Below are 18886 nucleotides of genomic sequence, written 5' to 3'. Positions count from 1 at the left end.
ACTCATTTTTTCAGCAGCACAAAAACAAACCGTCTACTTTTCCATAATTAACACACGAAACCCAATGATTTTCATCCATATCTTCTGTGATCCCTGCCTACCTAGATCTTTTCTTATTTTTGTTTCGTTTTAGTTTTTCTCTGTCTAAATGAATACAGAACGATACAGCAAAGGCAAGAAAAGAAAAACCATGTAAAAGTGGATCAAAATTAGGGTTTAGGAAAATGACTCAACATGCTGTGCAGTTGATTACATCAATAACATACAGGCAAAATAAAATGGATGATAAATTCATTTTAATGTACATTTGAAGAATTGTCGAAACAGTCTACAATAGATGCTATGATTAAATTCTGCAGTTCAGTAATACCCATGCCTAATTTACATCTATTATGGGATGAATGACATTCACAGTTTGGTGTCCTGTGCAAAATAATTTCTCATTGCACGAGTTGGCCTTTGTGAAATACATATAATTATGTTGTTATAATGTGGGCATTGTAATGAAAACAAATAGCCAAAGTACATGTACTTAAGCACAGACAACTGTAAGTTACAGCCACCCAGTGTGAAATTATTTTAAAGTCTAATGATTGAACAAAGAACCAAGTAAAAATTTAAAGAAACCACACAAAAACTATTCTTTCAGGGCTTTAGCCAAGTTCCTACTATACACATTTCACATAATCTATGTGGCTCTAAAGATTAACATAAGTTCCAATAAACATCTCATACTGTAACAGTTCTCACATCTTATGGAAACAGGGCTGTAAAAAGACAAAACATGCTTTTAAAGCCAGTTGAGGAACCTTGCTATTACAACTCTTTATATGCAAAAGTGAGTGGCTCTGAAAAGAGCCTTTGGGGTTGGGTAAGAGGGCGCTTACTTGGCGAGTCTACTTGGAGCTGGTGTACTTGGTGACGGCCTTGGTGCCCTCGGACACGGCGTGCTTGGCCAGCTCCCCGGGCAGCAGCAGGCGCACGGCCGTCTGGATCTCCCGGGACGTGATGGTCGAGCGCTTGTTGTAATGCGCCAGGCGCGACGCCTCGCCCGCGATGCGCTCGAAGATGTCGTTGACGAACGAGTTCATGATGCCCATGGCCTTGGACGAGATGCCGGTGTCGGGGTGCACCTGCTTCAGCACCTTGTACACGTACACCGAGTAGCTCTCCTTGCGGCTGCGCTTGCGCTTCTTGCCGTCCTTCTTCTGCGCTTTGGTCACCGCCTTCTTGGAGCCCTTCTTCGGGGCCGGGGCGGACTTCGCTGGCTCAGGCATGACAAACAATACCAAAAGCAGAAAAGTTGTGACCAACAAGGAAAAGACTGAGAGGGGGAAAAAAAAAAAAAAAAATCCCGAGTATTTATATCACGTATATGCAAATGAGGGTCCAAAAGTCTGAATTTTGATTGGACCAAAACTGACCAATAGATTAATAGCATGCAAAAGCAGCGTTGCAAACCTGCTTTTTTATTGGACTAAAAAACTAACTCTTCCAGAGAATCCAATAGGTTAATTTACAATACCGCTTTATTGCTCAAAGTGCATTCACCAAAAATCAAACAAAAAAGAAAAAAGAAAACCTCTCAATAAAACCTTCTTTTAAATTATGAAAGTGGAAACTTTCGAACTGGCACGCGAAAACGAGGGAAGGAAATTCTATTATATAGCCCAGTAGAGTCCTAACTACTGCTCCTTTGGGTTTGTCATAAATTATCCAGGACACCTCGGGTCTCTTCTGACAAGAATCATAATATGCTAGACTATTATCATTAAGATATGTTGCAAAAGACTCTCGATCACCGCCATCTTTTTCAACTTTCAGCATTGCAAACGTTTTCCTCAATGCTCACCCCATTAGACCCCGACTGACGTTTTAAATCCATTAAAACCAAACATCAGAGTCCAATCACCAGTTTGAGTCAAATACGGTATTAAAAAGAACGAGGGGCTCCAAAACATTGGAATTTTAACGTGCGAATCCGGAAATATAAAGTTCCTTATGTGTTAACATTGTGTCCTAGACCATACTGGAGTGAACTAGATATTTGCTGTAAATAAAATGAAGTGGAACTCATGAGCTATTATACAGTGGGATTTTCAAATAGGACAGGAAATACCTTCCGGATGAAAACGAGATAACTATGCAGAAAATGGCGGATTTTTTAAAGAGAAATTCTCAAGTACTGTCTTGTTTCAAGAACACCGTACTTTGTATAGACAAACAGAAGAAAAATTCAACAGAATTATTTACGAGAATTATGGAGTTTGTCGGTCCTATTTGTTGTGTGCCAAGCATCACAAGGGAAACAAATAGCTTAGTGATTTTTTTCCCCCAAGGGGGCGGGAACAAGTCGGTTAATTGAAATTAACCAATCAGAAACTAGCACGGAACAGATGAAACCAATGCTAAATCTCAGGGAGCACTTCCGGAATGTAGCTCCAGTTGACTCACCGGGATGGCCCACAATCCAATCAGAGTGATTCTCCCCCTGTATAAATGCAGGGGCGAGCTCTTGCCCTGGTTTCCTGACTTTGCAGTTAGGCCATGGCTCGCACGAAGCAGACGGCGCGCAAGTCGACGGGCGGCAAGGCCCCGCGCAAGCAGCTGGCCACCAAGGCGGCCCGCAAGAGCGCGCCGGCCACCGGCGGCGTCAAGAAGCCGCACCGCTACCGGCCCGGCACGGTGGCCCTGCGCGAGATCCGCCGCTACCAGAAGTCCACCGAGCTGCTGATCCGCAAGCTGCCGTTCCAGCGGCTGGTGCGCGAGATCGCGCAGGACTTCAAGACCGACCTGCGCTTCCAGAGCTCGGCCGTGATGGCGCTGCAGGAGGCGTGCGAGGCCTACCTGGTGGGGCTCTTCGAGGACACCAACCTGTGCGCCATCCACGCCAAGCGCGTCACCATCATGCCCAAGGACATCCAGCTGGCGCGCCGCATCCGCGGGGAGCGGGCGTAAACTTGATCTCCTGATTCTGTGCCAACTTTGAACCCAAAGGCTCTTTTCAGAGCCAACCACTTTGCTCTATAACAGATGCCGTGACACTTAAACAAGTAAGTTCCATTGCTAACCGAGCTCAAACTTGTAGCAGGCCTGAAAAACATTTAGGGCTGTCTTAAGCTCTCAAGCCTTTGGTCTCCTGAAGTTTTCCTAGTGTGTTTAGTTACATGGTTTTACTTTCAAACCCCTACTTCTCCGTATGTTGCATAGGTCTGACAGGTTTCGTTCTGGCTCTCGGATTTATGGGTTTTATTCTAAACTCCGAGTATGGTCTGTTGCACGTTTTTGGTATCGTGACGGTTCCCTTGCCTCTTACATCCTACCGGCTCTGACTTTTGCAACGTTACTTGGCGCTGTTCGAGGGGTGGCCCGTTGTGTCTTTGGGGGCCTGGGCTGAGCCTTCAAGGCTTCTGGTTATCTGTTTCTCCCAGGGTTCACCGTGTTGAACTTATAGAATCCCAAGCCCCAGAACCCTTGGTCGGCACTTACCAGAATTTGGGGACCCAACTCACTAGCAACCTCCGGACCTTTATGAAAGGTGATCAAAGATCTCCCCCTAAGCCTCTTAAGGGGAGCCAAGGTTTGGGTTATTAGCTGGAGCACAAAAAAGTAAGAGGGTAGCGTTTCCTGAGAACTTCTTGCCGTCTATCCTTCCCGGTACATCTACCAGACTAAACAACCAAGAGCGGTTTGGGTGGGTCTCAGAAAGTACCTCTGGAAATGAACGCAGGAATGAGGATCCTTTCTACTGACGCTTTTAACGCAGGAATGAAGATCCTTTTAACTGACGCTTTTTTTTTTAAGGTTTTAAGGAATTTCTACACCTAAATTGGGGCTCGAATTTACAACGCAAAAATCGAGTTGCATGGTCTATTGACTGAGCCTTCAACTGCCATTCAGAAAGGCACTTTTGGCTTTCCTAAATTCTCTATCTTACTCTCGATTTAAATCTTATGAGACTACCTCATATTTATCAGGAAAACATGACAATCCTTTGGAAGCTGGAGAGGTTTCTTAAATTATTCTGTTCACTGCCTGTAAGAAAATGGTTTGATGCTATTATTTATTTTTTTTAAGCGTTTTTCAACGTTTATTTATTTTTTGGGACAGAGAGAGACAGAGCATGAACGGGGGAGGGGCAGAGAGAGAGGGAGACACAGAATCGGAAACAGGCTCCAGGCTCCGAGCCATCAGCCCAGAGCCGACGGGGGGCTCGAACTCACGCGAGATCACTCGAGATCTCGCGAGATCGTGAACTCACCGACCGCGAGATCGTGACCTGGCTGAAGTCGGACGCTTCACCGACTGCGCCACCCAGGCGCCCCAGTTTGATGCTATTATTAAACAGATGTTCCTTTTCCATGAAAATAACAGGTTTCTCAATTTCCAAACCGGTAACCGAATAGAAGGGAAATCAGGAATTCTGTTCTAAAACCATTCAGGGAGTTATTTGGAAATATAGAAGAATGCTTACTGATTGGGATACACACACTACTTGGAAGGATTTCGTCTCTCATGTATTTAAACGCTTCAGCAAGTTTGAGTTTGAGATAGGAAAAGGTATCCTTAACTATAGAATTGAGAAGCTTCTATCAAAAAAACCCGAAAACTTTTAATGGACTGTTTCACCTCAAGGGTCACTAAAGAAAGGGACTACTGGGGTGGTATACTTAACATTGACAAAGCTATACATAAAGTGCACAGACAAGTCAGCCAGCGTAAAAAGTCCTAGAGGTGTTATAGAAGAAATTTTTGTTCTTGCGACTCTTTCAGACGTTGAGACTTGGGAATTTGGGAATAGGGAACTCTGGGTCCATATGGAAAAGAGCTTAGCTATCCATAGCTAAAATCAGTGGATGTTTTATATGTGTAATGTTGGATAAAGGCATTCATATTAGAGTGTGGTTTCCTACTTCCTTTGAAATTCTAGCACAGTGAGTTTTTTAATCTGTGTTCTGTCTCACCGGATGTTGGTCATCAGGATATGAGGACCCAGTGGGCACAGAAAACATCTTTTTAGGTCATTAAATCCACCAGAATATGTAGAATGGTCCTTCGCCTGAACAAACCCTCAGAAAACTTCTTAGTTAAATTGGAATTTAAAAAAAATTATTGCACAAACAGATTACTGTTTACTACAGTCCTGACTATAGAAATAAAACATTAGGGGCACCTGGGTGGCTCAGTCGGTTAACTGAAGTCGGTGTCCAACTTCGGCTCCGGTCATGATCGCTCGGTCCATGAGTTCAAAGCCCCACATTACGCTGCGTGCCAACAGCTCAGAGCCTGGAGTCTGCTTTGGATTCTGTGTCTCCCTCTCTGCCCCTCCCCTGCTCGCACTCTGTCTCTCTCAAAAATAAATAAACATTTTTTTTAAAAATGGTAGAGTTTGTGTAATTTTCATATACAATTTTCCTAAGTAGAAATAAATTTATTGAGTGGTTACAATGGGCCAGAAGTCAGGTATAAGGTTCCACAATGTAAGAAAAAATAGTAGTACTTGATATCAAATTGCTTTTAATGAATTTTTATTTTATTGGAGAAAGATCACAAATTACGACTCAGGTCACATTTCATATGTACCTACTGGTAATTAAGTCGTATATGCATTTCGGGTTTATCTGGTTGCCTGAGACTACATCACTTTTTATCACTGTATAATCTCCGAATGACCAGGAACTTGCTCTCATGGAAATGATAGCTCAAATCAAGACAATTCAGAAATTTTATTTCATTTTGCATACACTTCCTACCACAACTGGCAGCAGAGGGATATTGATTTTTTATATCTGGAGATTTTTTTGCCATGAAAGCATTATAAATATTTTTGGTTTTCTTTTTGTTGTAGTAACCCCAACACCTTCGGCAGCATAGCACGAGTCAGAAAGTAAGGGAGGTAATACCTAAGTCAAGCCATGGGGAAGAGGGCCATAAAAGGGGCAGAGAGATTTATTACTCTTGGCTTCCTTCATAGAAAGACAGAAAATAAAATGACTCATTCTGATTCATATCTGGGGATAATCCCACCTATTGGACAGGATTAAAAACTCAGTCAATTAAAACGAGATATCGCCTCACACTTGGCAGAATGGCGAAAATCAAAAACACCAGAATCAACAGGTGCTGGCTAGGATGTGGAGAAAAAGGAGCCCTCACGCACTGTTGGTGGGAATGCAGAGTAGCGCAGCCACTGTGGAAAACAGTATGGAGGTTCCTCCAAAGGTTAAAAATAGAACTCCCTTAAGGCCCAATAATCACATTACTGGGTATTTATCCAAAAGATTTTTTAGAAAACACTAATTCAAAGGGGTATAGGCATTCCTTTGTTTATTGCAGCATTATTTACAATAGCCAAACTATGAAAGCAGCCCAGGTGTCCATGGATAGATGAATGAATAAAGTAGATGTGGTATATAGACAATGGAATGTTATTCAGCCATAAAAAACAGAAGGAAATCTTGCCATTTGGCAACAACTTGGATGGAGCTAGAGAGTATAATACTAAGCGAAATAAGTCAGAGAAAGACAAGCACCATATGATTTCACTCCCATGTGGAATTTAAGAAACAAAACATGAACAAAAGGGAAAAAAGAAAGAAAGACCAACCAAGAAGCAGACTCTTAACTATAGAGAACCAACTGGTGGTTACCAGAGGGGGGGGGGGGGGGGGGGTAATGGGTTAAATCGAGAATGAGGATTAAAAAGAACACTTATGGGGAAAAAAACAACAACAACAAAAAACCTTAGTCAATTAAAAACACAAACCTTAGAGTAGTGGAAAACCATGACTGAGGCCCTAAGGTGTAGTTTAATGAGAGAAAAGAATAGAAGCATTATAAATTTGCCATGATAATAATGGCACCCAATTGTTAAATGTCATCAAAGCACATTATCAGAGGCTAGACATGTTAATTAGGGGAATTTATTCAAGGAGATGGAACTTGAAATGGAACTGGGAAAACTCTCCCAGGCAGAGAGGAGAGAATGGCAGGTGAAGAAAGTTGTTTAAAAAAAAGAAAAAGAGGGGCGCCTGGGTGGCGCAGTCGGTTGAGCGTCCGACTTCAGCCAGGTCACGATCTCGCGGTCCGTGAGTTCGAGCCCCGCGTCGGGCTCTGGGTTGATGGCTCAGAGCCTGGAGCCTGTTTCCGATTCTGTGACTCCCTCTCTCTCTGCCCCTCCCCCGTTCATGCTCTGTCTCTCTCTGTCCCAAAAATAAATAAACGTTGAAAAAAAAAAAATTTAAAATAAAATTAAAAAAAAAAAAAAAAAAAAAACATACATGAGGGAAATTTCTGGGTTGATGGTGATGTTCTTTAAAAAAAAAAAAAAAAAAAAAAAAAAAGAACAAATGAGAAGGCACTGAAAAGAAAATTTGAGTTGTTATTAGTGCTAGTTAATGCAAGCAGAAAGTATTATTATGAAAAAAAAAAAATTGACTGCAAAGTTCCCACCTGAACCTAAGGCAATGGGAAGCCAGTCACCCTATGCATAAGACAGATCACAGAATGACCAGAATTGCAGAGTTCGGGGCTGGAGAATTAGGACCCTGGGTGGGAAACAGTAGAATCATCCCAAGCCGGAGAAGATACAGAGAGCATGTGAGAAAGGCGGAAAGATCACTTACCGAGACTCTAAATAAACATCAACCTGATTTAGTGACTGAGTGACAGGAACAATTGGGGCCTCAATACAGTGACAGGAATACAGTGTGCCGCCTCCTGTTATAAGAAGTCAGGCAATTACTAAGCAGAAGGAGAAAGTGGTTACTTCAGACTGGTCCTGAAAATTGTATTTATATTGATTGATCGATTGATTGATTGACTGGTTGTGTGCTTCTGAGAGAACTACTCACAGGGGCGCCTGTCTGATGTTTGCCATCTGTAAGTGTCAATCTCTCAGGTTTTTCTAAACCTGGGCTTTTGCAACAATAACGGACAGACCCTCTTGGTTCACCAAGAGAGCATCAGAAACCCAAGCATGAGCATTTCAAGAGACCCTCAAGGGAGACCGTCCCAGGGACGTGGTCAGTGATGAAACACGGTGACTGGGAATGAGCTTCCTGTTCCCTCGTCCTCTGGGTGCAGAACACTAAGACAGCGGTGGTCTTCCTTACCCAGGACGTTAGCTGTAACAAAAATTGGGGGAAGATGGGAAAAGATTTAAATAAGTTCTGATGCCTGTGAAAACCCTGTCCTGTCCCAGGGAAAGGAATCCGAATACGAATATATGGAAACCATAGAAAAATTAGGACCTTGATGAAATCATACTTAGCTGTGTCTGAGGCATTCCAAAGGGCTTGTGAAGTAGTTAAGTCACAACGGGCCTGAAACAGAATTACAATAACTCTACTACCTTCTGGACGAGGCTGAAAATGAAACCAAGAACTCCACTCCCTTTGTAGCTGATACAATACATGGGGCACACGACCAAGTAGAAACAAAGAAACTTGTACTTGAGACCCAGGTCCACCGTTCAGTGACAAGCCAATTCTGGGCAGATCATCCTTCCAAGCCACAATTTTCTTTTTCTTTTCTTTCTTTTTTTAATTTATTCTTCAGAGAGAGAGAGAGAGAGAGAGAGAGAGAATCGCAAGCAGGCTCCGCACTGTCAGCACGAAGCCCAGCCCAGGACTCGACCTAACCTGAGCTGAAACAACAGCTGAACGCTTAACCAACTGAGCCACCCAGGCACCCTCAAGCCACAATTTTTTTTTTAACTGTGAAACCAGCATTTTAACTATACCTAATGCAAAAGCCTCATAGGGAGGTGGTGACAGAGTGTCCTGTAAACTGTAAGGAACTGCAGAGACACTCGTAGTCATTTTGACCACTCACTGAATGCCCCGTGCTGGCCTCATTCTCTGATCCCACCTGGCTCTGCATCAGAGTGGGCTCTCTCATCCTGTGTACGAGAAAGCGCACGGGTCTCTTGCCACTTCTCTTTTCCGATCCATACAACCTCTTGTCTTCAGAAAGATTCTTTTGAGTCAATATGTCACATTCCCCCATTTATCCAGATCTCATCCTCAAACAAGTCACTGTCATAAAGAGTTGGGGGGGGGCTCTTTCTGGAAAGAAATTATGAGCTGCAGCTGTGATTCGGAAAAGTTGAACCCCTGCTTAGAACAGCTAGGAAGAGGGGCGCCTGGGTGGCTCAGTCGGTTGAGCATCCAACTTCGACTCAGGTCATGATCTCACAGTCATTGAGTTCCAGCCCTGCGCTGGGCTCTGTGCTAACAGCTCATTGTCTGGAGCCTGCTTCAGATTCTGTGTCTCCCTCTCTCTCTACCCCCCCCCCCACTCACGCTGTTTCTCTTTCAAAAAGTAAATAAACATTAAAAAAAAAAAAAAAAAAGAACAGCTAGAAAGATACTCTCGGATACATCCCCCAGGCCTGTTTTAACAAAGTTTGAAAATAATAAATGTTAATAAGCTATTAAGCCGTAAGCGTAGGGGAGGAAGGCTGCAAATCGAGAAACAAAGTCAAAAGGGACTTGAACCTTGAGTAATCTGTGCCCACTGGAGATGTGATCAGCAGTATCTGAGTTCTTTGGACTCTAAGGACGGTCTGAGGAAATCTAGACACCTTCTCCATACTTAAAGCATACTGGATAAGAAAGCGACATTAAAATGCAGTTATCAAAGTGTATTTCTTTTAAGGATGTGTATGCAATGATGTGTTTCATCAGGGACACATCAAATAACAAGGGGCACCAGGTGTAATGATGAATGTCGTCAGTGCCAAGAGCTCAGAGTGCAAACTTCATTTCAAAATACCTTCAGTACTTGAAACTGATAAGAAAATATCTGTGGTTGTCATTACTGGAAAAGCCACAGGCACTAGCAAAATGCATTGTGATTAATTGCCTACACACATAATTGAGGGAAATGACAAATTGCATGTACTCTTTGAGAAAATAAAGATGTTTCCCCATCCACCTTTACAGCCCCATAATGATCAGATTTTTGCCAAGATTTCCCAGTAAAATCAAGTGGACTTCCTTGAAATTAAATAAATAAGTAAATAAATAAATAAATAAACCAACCAACCAACCCACCTCGGCCCTGGTGGAAGATCAACCCATGTAGAATCCAAATGTTTTGCTCTGGTCACCGCAACTCCAACTCCGGGAACTTTCTAACAAACCACGCAGACTCCCAGAGATTTTTCTTTTATTGCGTTTCACCCTTTGTATTCTTTCATTATTCGGCATAAATATTCAAGCCAACCATGCCTCCCTGGGACCTCTCAGCAATCCAGGGGAAGGAAATCTGGCAAAGAGGATGAATAACAAACCACCAGAGAAGACTTTTACCCTTTTTAATGTTCCTTAGCCTCGGGGTGCTAAATAATCATTCAGCTTTAGAGGAGAATAGCGTGAATAGTGCCCCAAAGGAGGCCTCAAACTAACCAAGGGGGAAAAAACAAAAACAAAAACAAGATTTTCTACTGCTCCACAACATACACAAGCTTTAATGTCAACCTCTAACTGGCGCAGTATTTTTCTACCACTGGGGGCCCAGCAAGTCAAGAGTACCTTCTGATTGGCTAACTCAGAACAACATCTGCAAACCAATGGGAAAGAAACGTTAGGAAACATCCAGTGACTATAATGGCCCCTTCTTCAGACCGGCTTTTTACACTACAGCCCCTTCTCCAAACACGTGGGGGCGCGGGAAGCAGGGCGGCAAGGCTCGCGCCAAGGCCAAGACGCGCTCGTCGCGGGCCGGGCTGCAGTTCCCGGTGGGCCGCGTGCACCGCCTGCTCCGCAAGGGCAACTACGCCGAGCGGGTGGGGGCCGGCGCGCCGGTGTACCTGACGGCCGAGATCCTGGAGCTGGCGGGCAACGCGGCCCGCGACAACAAGAAGACGCGCATCATCCCGCGCCACCTGCAGCTGGCCATCCGCAACGACGAGGAGCTCAACAAGCTGCTGGGCCGCGTGACCATCGCGCAGGGCGGCGTCCTAAGACCGAGAACCACCACAAAGCTTAGGGCAAATGAGGAGTTACCCACTCACGGTCCCTGCCCCAAACAGTCAAAGGTTCTTCCTTCTCAGAGCCACCAAACTTCTCGAGAACGGTAGCCCTAGTGACAGCAGCTTACAGATTAGAATTGCAAGGAGAGGCAGCAGGTTCCTCTAGAGCCACTCAATTCAAAAGCCGCGGACCAATCACCTGCTCCGGCGCGAGTATTTGAACAAGAGAGGAGAAAGGAAACTAAAAAGGCTGACGACGAATGAGTGTCAAGACGAAACACAAAAAGTACCTTAGAGATACCAGTTAAGCTCTTCCACTTGAAATAGTGGGGTGGCTCTGAAAAGAGCCTTTGAGAACTCGGAGGCAGGACATACCGCTACAACCTTCACTTCTTCTTAGGCGCAGCTTTCTTTGCCTTTGTCGCCTTAGGCTTGGCAGCTTTGGGCTTGGCCGCTTTGGGCTTCGGGGCCTTGGCCTTGGCGGGGCTCTTAGCCGCCTTCTTGGGTTTGGCCGCTTTCACCTTCTTCGGGCTCTTGGCCACTTTCTTGCCCGCAGCCGCCGCCGCCGCGGGCTTCTTCGCCTTCTTCGGGGTCTTCTTGGCGCTCTTCTTGGGGGTGCTGGCCCCCGTCGCCTTCTTGGCTTTCTTGGCCGCCCCGGCAGCCTTCTTGGGCTTGGCCGCGCCCGCCTTCTTGGCTTTGGGCTTGGCCTCCCCGGACGCCGCCTTCTTGTTGAGCTTGAAGGAGCCCGAGGCGCCGGTGCCCTTGGTCTGCACCAGGGTGCCCTTGCTCACCAGGCTCTTGAGGCCCAGCTTGATGCGGCTGTTGTTCTTCTCCACGTCGTAGCCGGCGGCCGCCAGCGCCTTCTTGAGCGCGGCCAGGGACACGCCGCTGCGCTCCTTGGAGGCGGCCACGGCCTTGGTGATGAGCTCGGACACCGGCGGCCCGGACGCCTTGCGCTTCCCGGCGGCAGCGCCGCTCTTCTTCACCTTCTTCTTCACAGGTGCCTTCTCTGCGGGTGCGGGCGCCACAGGAGCGACTGGCGCGGTCTCCGACATCCTTCCGCGTTGCCAACTAAGACAAAAAGTAAACTCAAACTGTCAGGGCGGCGCGTCTCGGAGGACGGCGGCGCGGGGTTTATATAGCGAGTGGCTGAGTGATGATTGGTTGCCTGCGCCGTGCGCCGCGCCGCTCAGAAGGGCTCCTCCGCTCTGCAGTGTGGCTGTGTTTCTTTCCCCTTAAAAAAGAAGAAAAACGTAAGAAATCTGGGCATGAAATAATTAGAGATTTGGGGGAAACGGATCCGAGAGTGTTCAGGCTTCATCCCTGCCTTATTTGCTATCCCTAGTTTCAAAACCAGTACCCTGAAACTTTCCCGATTCCCCCAACTCTCTTTAAAACTTCGGTCAAATTGAGACAACTTTCAGATTTTCCTTAAAAATACTATTTCTCTCTGTTCCCATTGCACGTCTGTCTTCCAGGGCATGGATCTGCACATTCTTTTCTTTGCAAATTTATATAAGTAAGCTCATTTTTATTCGAATATACAAGGAAAAACGCTTTTTTCTCGGGAGCAGTAGCACAACTCTCCCGCAGTTGTTTGCACTAAGCCCTGGGAATTGGCAAAGGGATAGAAAATTCTACGTACACGATGGATAACTATTTTTTTTAATAGAATCTTTTTTAAGTCTTTGAGTGACCAGTGTGTAAACTGGATTTGATCCCCGTATTGGGGGGATTTAAACATTTCAGGAAGGATGGGGGGCGAGGTGGCTCCGTGGGTTTTCCAGATAAACAGTTCTTAATAGCAGCTTTCCTAAAATACTGTATAATAGGTTTTTCAGACCTAGGATCGACATTATACATCAACTGCAAAGAGGAAAAGAGAATCATGAAACAATAGAATGGCGGGTCTACATCATTCATATGAGTTGAAGAATAGAAAGTTACGTGTTTATATCCCATCCGTCTCCTTGAAACTAAATTACTTAATGACAAAGATTTTTTAACTCCAATATTTAACATAGAATTTCGTACATGTTTCCTGTATTTCAAAATGAAATTTAAAGTGCAAATGTTATTTGACTCTTTTTCAACATTGCAAGTAGGGACACAAGATTAGAAAGAAAAAAATGTCATTGAAATCACTTTCTGGACTTTCATAATTCTCCCTGGGCTTTTGACTAACAGACTATGAACTGCGCTGTGACAACCTAACTTACTTGGCTACCTATGCCCACCAAAGGAGTTGAACAAACATTTCACGGCAGGTATGACCCACTTTATTATTCCATCTCTTGTAGTTTGCAACACAACAGAAATAATGAAATTGGGTAAATATTGGATAATGAAACACAAATTTAATATTATCAACCAAATAATCAGATAATGAAATTAAACTACATGCTTGTGAAAATAAATATTTTGGTGTTATGTTTCTTCTAACAAATATCCTTCTTTCCAAAAATGTAGTTATTCCAGCTTCCATCCAATGATGATTTAGGAATTTTCTCACATAAGTCCAAAATAGGATAATCAGCTTTAAAGATGTCATCTCTCCACACTTAACTAATTTCATAAAAGTCACTTGGCTTATTTTTAATGAGTCAGGTATTGGCTGGCACTGACTGAATACAAGTCTGTGGGACTTGAGCCCGTGTTATATACCAAATACAAATACTGTGTATAAAGAGGTAAACTTACAGGATGGAATATGCAGCATTTAGTTCTCCCTCGGCAGGCATTTTAGGAGTGTCTAAAAGGGACTGTTTGTCGTCCTCTATAGCGTCATTGGCAATAGCAATGGCCCCAAACATTTTACAGGCCCTTTTCAGACCGGAGCCTACTAGCTAATATTATCTAGACCTAAAGATAGAATTTAAATTGAGATTTTTAAAAGTTTACCATTTGGGTCATCATGGTAGTCAAAACATCAATTGTTGAATAATCAGTGGAATTGTCCCCTAGGTTGCAAAGACTCAATTTCAGATAGGTGAAAAGTGGGGGCCTGGGTGGTTCAGTCGGTTGAGCATCCAACTTCGGCTCAGGTCATGATCTCACGGTTTGTGAGTTTGAGCCCCGCTTCGAGCTCTGTGCTGACAGCTCTGAGCGTGGAGCCTGCTTTGGATTCTGTGTCTCCCTCTCTCTTTCTGCCCCTCCACCACTCATGCTCTCTCTCTCTCTCTCTGTCTCTGAAAAATGAATACACCTTAAAAAAAAAAATAGGTGAAAAGTTCCTACAGCAGATGTCACCACTGCATTCTTGTACAACTCTTACTGGTTCGCACATAAGGGAGAGGACATCAGGGCTATTTCCTTAATTGTAGGTAACATCTGCCCTTCCTAGAGAAGCAATAGTTGAGACTTGATTTCACCTGAAAAGTTCTTCCCCAAATGTTTAGACAAGGATGGGGTTTGGCTGTTCTAGTGACTTCTACTGTCTGAGACCCAGGTACTTATCCTCTCTGTAACTGTAGCATGGACGAGGATCTAGAAAGCTGGCTCACCCCCAGGTATTATACACTTGAAACGTCCCCCCTTTTATTTTCGTAGCCCACACAAAAAAAGTTGCGTTTATTACTTTTGAAGCCCAAATCTGCATATATGTTAAAACAATTGATTTTTCCGTTAGACCGAGACCTGAACCGTTTATTTTATACATGTAAAAATAACTGAGAGGAACTCCAGTTAGATGGGTGATGGGTAGCTCACTTATGAATTCATGTTCTCCCCATTTTGGTGTTAACCTCCCTCTCCTCATAGTAAACCACTGTGAGAGGTCTAGATAGTGCTCAGCAGGTCAGCCCAGAGCAGCTATGCTTAAATGTTCCAAAATTCAGTGAATTTCGAAGTTCAAGGAGAAAGGGGACTGTGTTGAATAAATACCAAACGAGTGAATTAAAAATAAAGGCTATGTGGCAGATAGAGCATTGTGTTAGAACCAGATGTGTTCAGAAGGACCACAAGAAATCACATCTATTTTAATTTCCTATCACGATGATCTCATCTGAGGACACTCTTCCACTTGAAACTCCTCTCCAAGGTGAACCATATCTCATTGTATTTCCTCAGAAGCGCACTACAATGTCCAAGTTGTATGACATTTTCCTTTTTATATGTTCTTCTCTATCTAGATCTGGTATACCCAGAAGGTGCCTACGCTCTATCACACTTTGAAAATATTCCAACCCCCACTTCCTGCAGTAAGCCTCATTTTCAAATACCCTTCCCAGTCTGGACTAGAAGTTCCTCAGAAGAAGTTCACTGTCACAGCACAACCCAAGAGAACTTACATGCAATGATGAAAACGTTCTGTATCTGTACTATCACACAGACAGCCACTACCTACATACGCTATTGAGCGGTTAAATGTGGCTGGAGTGACCAAAGAGATCTTGAATTTGATTGAATTTTAATTAATGGAAATTGAAACGAGCACATGTGGCTAATGGCCAACATTGGGAAGCCCCGCTTTAAAACCACTCTTCTCAAACTTGAATAAGCGTACCATCCACTTGAAGATCCTTTTAAAAATGCCCTATCAATTCAGGAGACTTGGCATGGGGCCGGAAAGTCTGTGTGTCTTAAGCTCCCAGGTGATGTTCATGTTGCTGAGATACAGCTGGTCCACCCATTGCTGCCAGGCAGAAACTAGTATTCTGAGCTGATGTCTGACTCCTCACCGTTTACTTTTCTCTTCCCTCTCCTAAGCTTTCAGTTCTTTGAAAGAACGTGTAGGATGGTCTTTGCAGACCTGTTATTTATACACCGATCTTGGCATGTAAGTTCTTGAATGAAGAAATTAGTGATTCTTCTTTGGTGCCTGGGACGTCACTGTGTGTTAAGTCTGCAGGTAGCTGTAACTCAGCTATATCTCAAATAGTGTCTAAGGGAAATGAATAATCTTCTGACTGCCTATATGGTAAGTACCAGCACAGAAGGAATTTTTAATTACCTTTTATAGCACGTAGAAGTCAGGGTCTTAATGTGAATATATGGAAGATGCGTAACTGTTGGAGTTTGTCTATTAAGGATATCAATGCGTCATCTGTGTGATGCCTTAATTCACTAACCTTAACTCACTGAACGAGTTTCAGAGTTTCTTAGCGGTATTTTTATTAATCCTGTTAATTTGCAAACTTTTACTCAGCATGATGTATCTGCAATGTTTTACTGACATAGATCTGTGGTAGGTGGCAAGATCCTAAGACCAGAATTAGAAGACCTCAGTTCTACCCGGTAAAATACCACTTATGAGAACAGGGTTAGCTCTCCAAGCCTGGGATTCTTCATCTTTACAATGCAAATAGTGCTTTATAAATCTGGAATCAGAATAGAAATTCAATTCACATTTGCTCCCCTTCCTAGAGTTCCTTATCAAGAATGCTGAAAATCACGTAAACGTATATCTTCTGCCAGAGGGGAATGATTGTTCCATGATTCACCAAATTTAAATAAATGCTGCTAAAATTGTAAGAAGTCATTCTTTTACTTTTAAAAGAAACGTCACATCTAAAAGCTAATTTTAATTGTTTACAAGTTGTAATTTACCACTACAAATTACAATTACAAATTACAATTACAAATAACAATGCCTCGCTTTCATAGGCACCTGTAGGGTCACCGCCTCCTTTCTATAAATGGTAAGAGGTTACGAGACTTCTCCAATGCCGATTGTCTGAGACCCCCCCCCCCCCCCGCAGGCACAGGACTAGCCACAGAAAGCGACAGCTCCGACCCGCGCTAGGAAACGGACGCCACACCAGCCCACCCCGCTCCCGGCGCCCCGCCCCCGCGCTCCGCGCCCCGCCCCCTCAGCCGCGGCCCGCAAGGCGGAAGTGGGAAGAGGCGGGGCAGAGACTCGTTCCCGCCCGCGCCGTTCCGGTTTCCTAAAAGGTCCGCGACCGTAGTATATAAAGGGCTGCAGCCGCCGGTAAGGTACCACACCGTGTGACGACTCGCTACTACAGCTATGTCAGGTCGTGGCAAGGGCGGGAAGGGCCTGGGCAAGGGGGGCGCCAAGCGCCACCGCAAGGTGCTGCGCGACAACATCCAGGGCATCACCAAGCCCGCCATCCGGCGGCTGGCCCGGCGCGGCGGCGTCAAGCGCATCTCCGGCCTCATCTACGAGGAGACCCGCGGGGTGCTCAAGGTGTTCCTGGAGAACGTGATCCGGGACGCCGTCACCTACACGGAGCACGCCAAGCGCAAGACGGTCACGGCCATGGACGTGGTGTACGCGCTCAAGCGCCAGGGCCGCACCCTCTACGGCTTCGGGGGCTAAGCTTTGCACCTGCAGCCTCCGCGCAATCCCAAAAGGTCCTTCTCAGGGCCACCCACTCGGTCACACGAAGAGCTGTTAACCGAGGAAGGTTTGTCCGTGTTCCCTTTAATTCTGACTGCAGGCAGGCAGCCACGTGACCTGGCCGCGGTCATGTGCGCGGAGCCAGGGGAGGGAAGCCTCAGCTGGGAGAATGCTGCATCCAGTGCGTGTGTTCTGGCTGCTTTATGGCGCGGGCTTTCTCGCCAGCGACTGCACTCTTCTCCATTTTCCTGTCCGGCAGGCAGCTGGCCTTGAGGCCACGCCGGACCTGCCCTGCTACCAGTTTCCTGACACAGAGTTCGTATTTGTCCTCATTGTTAACAGGGCCCACAAATACCACCAGTAAGTTTTGATTGGACAAGTTTGCTAGGTGCATATCCTAATCTGACAGTGATGGCCCAAATTAAGTCTCCATATTCCTCTACTGGCTCCTTCCCATCTCTATCTGTATGTCTATCACTATCTCTATATATCTATATACCTATATCTATATATAATTCAGTATCAACTTAACCCATACCTCTATCATTCACTACGTCCTTAACATTTTATTAAATCTCCAAGTAATCTTGAGTAGGTCCACGTCTCAGTCACTCTTCATGATTATGTGACTTCACCACTCACTAAAAATACCCTTGCCGAGCGCCTGGGTGGCTCAGGCGGTTAAGCGGTTAAGCGTCAGACTAACTCAAGTCATGATCTCATGATTCGCGCGGGTTCGAGCCCACGTGGGGTTCTGCGCTGACAGCGCAGGGCCTGCTTGGAATTCTCGCTTCCTCTTTCTCTGCGCCCCCCCCCCACTTGCGCGCATTCTATCTCCTCAAAAATAAAGTAAACTTAGGGAAAAAAAATACCCTTGCCATGGTTACCAGTGACCTGCTAATTGCCAGGTCCAAAATCACACAAAAAATGTCATCCCTGCTACAGCTAATCCTGTTGCATCACTCATCCCTCCACAATCTCCCAAGTTTCTGTGGTAGTTTTCTTCCTGACCCAGATCCTGTGTTCTCCGTGAGTCTTCGGTTTGCTTTCTGGGCCCTATTCCTCTGCTTGTGATTCTTTCCAATGAACAAATGGGTGTTCTCTTCACATCAGTCCAGAGATCCTCCTTGAGCCATCTCTTCCCGACTGTTCCATCGATGGTGAGACATCCAGGCACCCAGAAAAGAACCGAGTATCAGCTGAAAAGTAGCAGAGTAGGCCACCCCAAAATATGGCACTTTGGCATGAGGATTATTTGAGCTAAAGGCACTTGGAAAACAGCAGATGCGAGAATGGGGCTCTGACCTTCCCATTTCTCTCTGAAAGCAGAGAATTATCCCGTGTGAAAGGTGTCACCCCTATATCAGCAAGAGAAGAACGCTTATCACCAGAAATAAGGAGTCAGGGCTGAGAGAAATCCGTACAAACAGACCTTGTTAAAAAAGCCCCTTAACCCCCCTCTCCTACTTTTGTTTTTATTTCATGACCACTAATCTTTATTCAACCTAATCTTTGTTACAACCTAAGTATGTAAGCACTTAGGCCTAACCACTTTTTGGGGTCTTCATTTTCCTGTAAAGACCCCAGTGAACACATAAAAACATTAA

General features: G+C 44.9%; 5 protein-coding genes across 9 annotated transcripts in view; 3 read left to right on the top strand and 2 right to left on the bottom strand.

The window, feature by feature from the left end:
- Window positions 1-278: 278 nt before the first annotated feature.
- LOC125166604 (histone H2B type 1-C/E/F/G/I) lies at window positions 279-1324 on the bottom strand. The gene has a single exon (XM_047860525.1). The coding sequence runs from the start codon at window positions 1275-1277 to the stop codon at window positions 897-899; it is 381 nt and encodes a 126-aa protein (XP_047716481.1). The 5' UTR covers window positions 1278-1324; the 3' UTR covers window positions 279-896.
- A 1221-nt stretch (window positions 1325-2545) lies between these two features.
- The window catches only part of LOC125166588 (histone H3.1), a 29892-nt gene continuing 13551 nt past the window's right edge, over window positions 2546-18886 (top strand). The window contains exon 1 of the mRNA XM_047860508.1: window positions 2546-3053. Within this exon, the coding sequence (XP_047716464.1) occupies window positions 2548-2958 (411 nt within the window). The 5' untranslated portion in view covers window positions 2546-2547 and the 3' untranslated portion in view covers window positions 2959-3053. The remainder of the gene's footprint in view (window positions 3054-18886) is intronic.
- On the top strand, window positions 5448-11086 carry LOC125165625 (histone H2A-beta, sperm-like). The gene is made up of 2 exons (XM_047858722.1): window positions 5448-5463; window positions 10650-11086. The coding sequence occupies exons 1-2, from the start codon at window positions 5448-5450 to the stop codon at window positions 11084-11086; spliced, it is 453 nt and encodes a 150-aa protein (XP_047714678.1).
- On the bottom strand, window positions 7311-12107 carry LOC125166583 (histone H1.3). 5 transcript variants are annotated; one of them, XM_047860495.1, is made up of 3 exons: window positions 11269-12107; window positions 9501-9607; window positions 7311-8324 (listed from the first exon to the last, which is right to left on the bottom strand). In XM_047860495.1, exon 1 carries the CDS (start codon window positions 12031-12033, stop codon window positions 11365-11367), a length of 669 nt encoding a protein of 222 aa, XP_047716451.1. In that variant the 5' UTR covers window positions 12034-12107; the 3' UTR covers window positions 7311-8324; window positions 9501-9607; window positions 11269-11364. The 5 variants fall into 5 exon arrangements, with proteins under 5 accessions (XP_047716451.1, XP_047716449.1, XP_047716452.1 ...); XM_047860493.1 differs by having other exon boundaries at window positions 10059-12106; XM_047860496.1 differs by lacking the exon at window positions 9501-9607.
- Window positions 16875-17347, top strand: LOC125166621 (histone H4). The gene has a single exon (XM_047860546.1). It carries the CDS (start codon window positions 16947-16949, stop codon window positions 17256-17258), a length of 312 nt encoding a protein of 103 aa, XP_047716502.1. The 5' UTR covers window positions 16875-16946; the 3' UTR covers window positions 17259-17347.

The sequence above is a fragment of the Prionailurus viverrinus genome, chromosome B2 (assembly GCF_022837055.1).
Source record: "Prionailurus viverrinus isolate Anna chromosome B2, UM_Priviv_1.0, whole genome shotgun sequence".
Classification (NCBI taxonomy): Eukaryota; Metazoa; Chordata; class Mammalia; order Carnivora; family Felidae; genus Prionailurus; species Prionailurus viverrinus.
This window is presented reverse-complemented; position numbering and strand designations above follow the sequence as displayed.

Bases quoted from the DNA above. Each gene is read 5' to 3' on its own strand.
- LOC125166604 (XM_047860525.1), bottom strand. From the start codon at position 1,277: ATGCCTGAGCCAGCGAAGTCCGCCCCGGCCCCGAAGAAGGGCTCCAAG.
- LOC125166621 (XM_047860546.1), top strand. From the start codon at position 16,947: ATGTCAGGTCGTGGCAAGGGCGGGAAGGGCCTGGGCAAGGGGGGCGCC.
- LOC125166583 (XM_047860495.1), bottom strand. From the start codon at position 12,033: ATGTCGGAGACCGCGCCAGTCGCTCCTGTGGCGCCCGCACCCGCAGAG.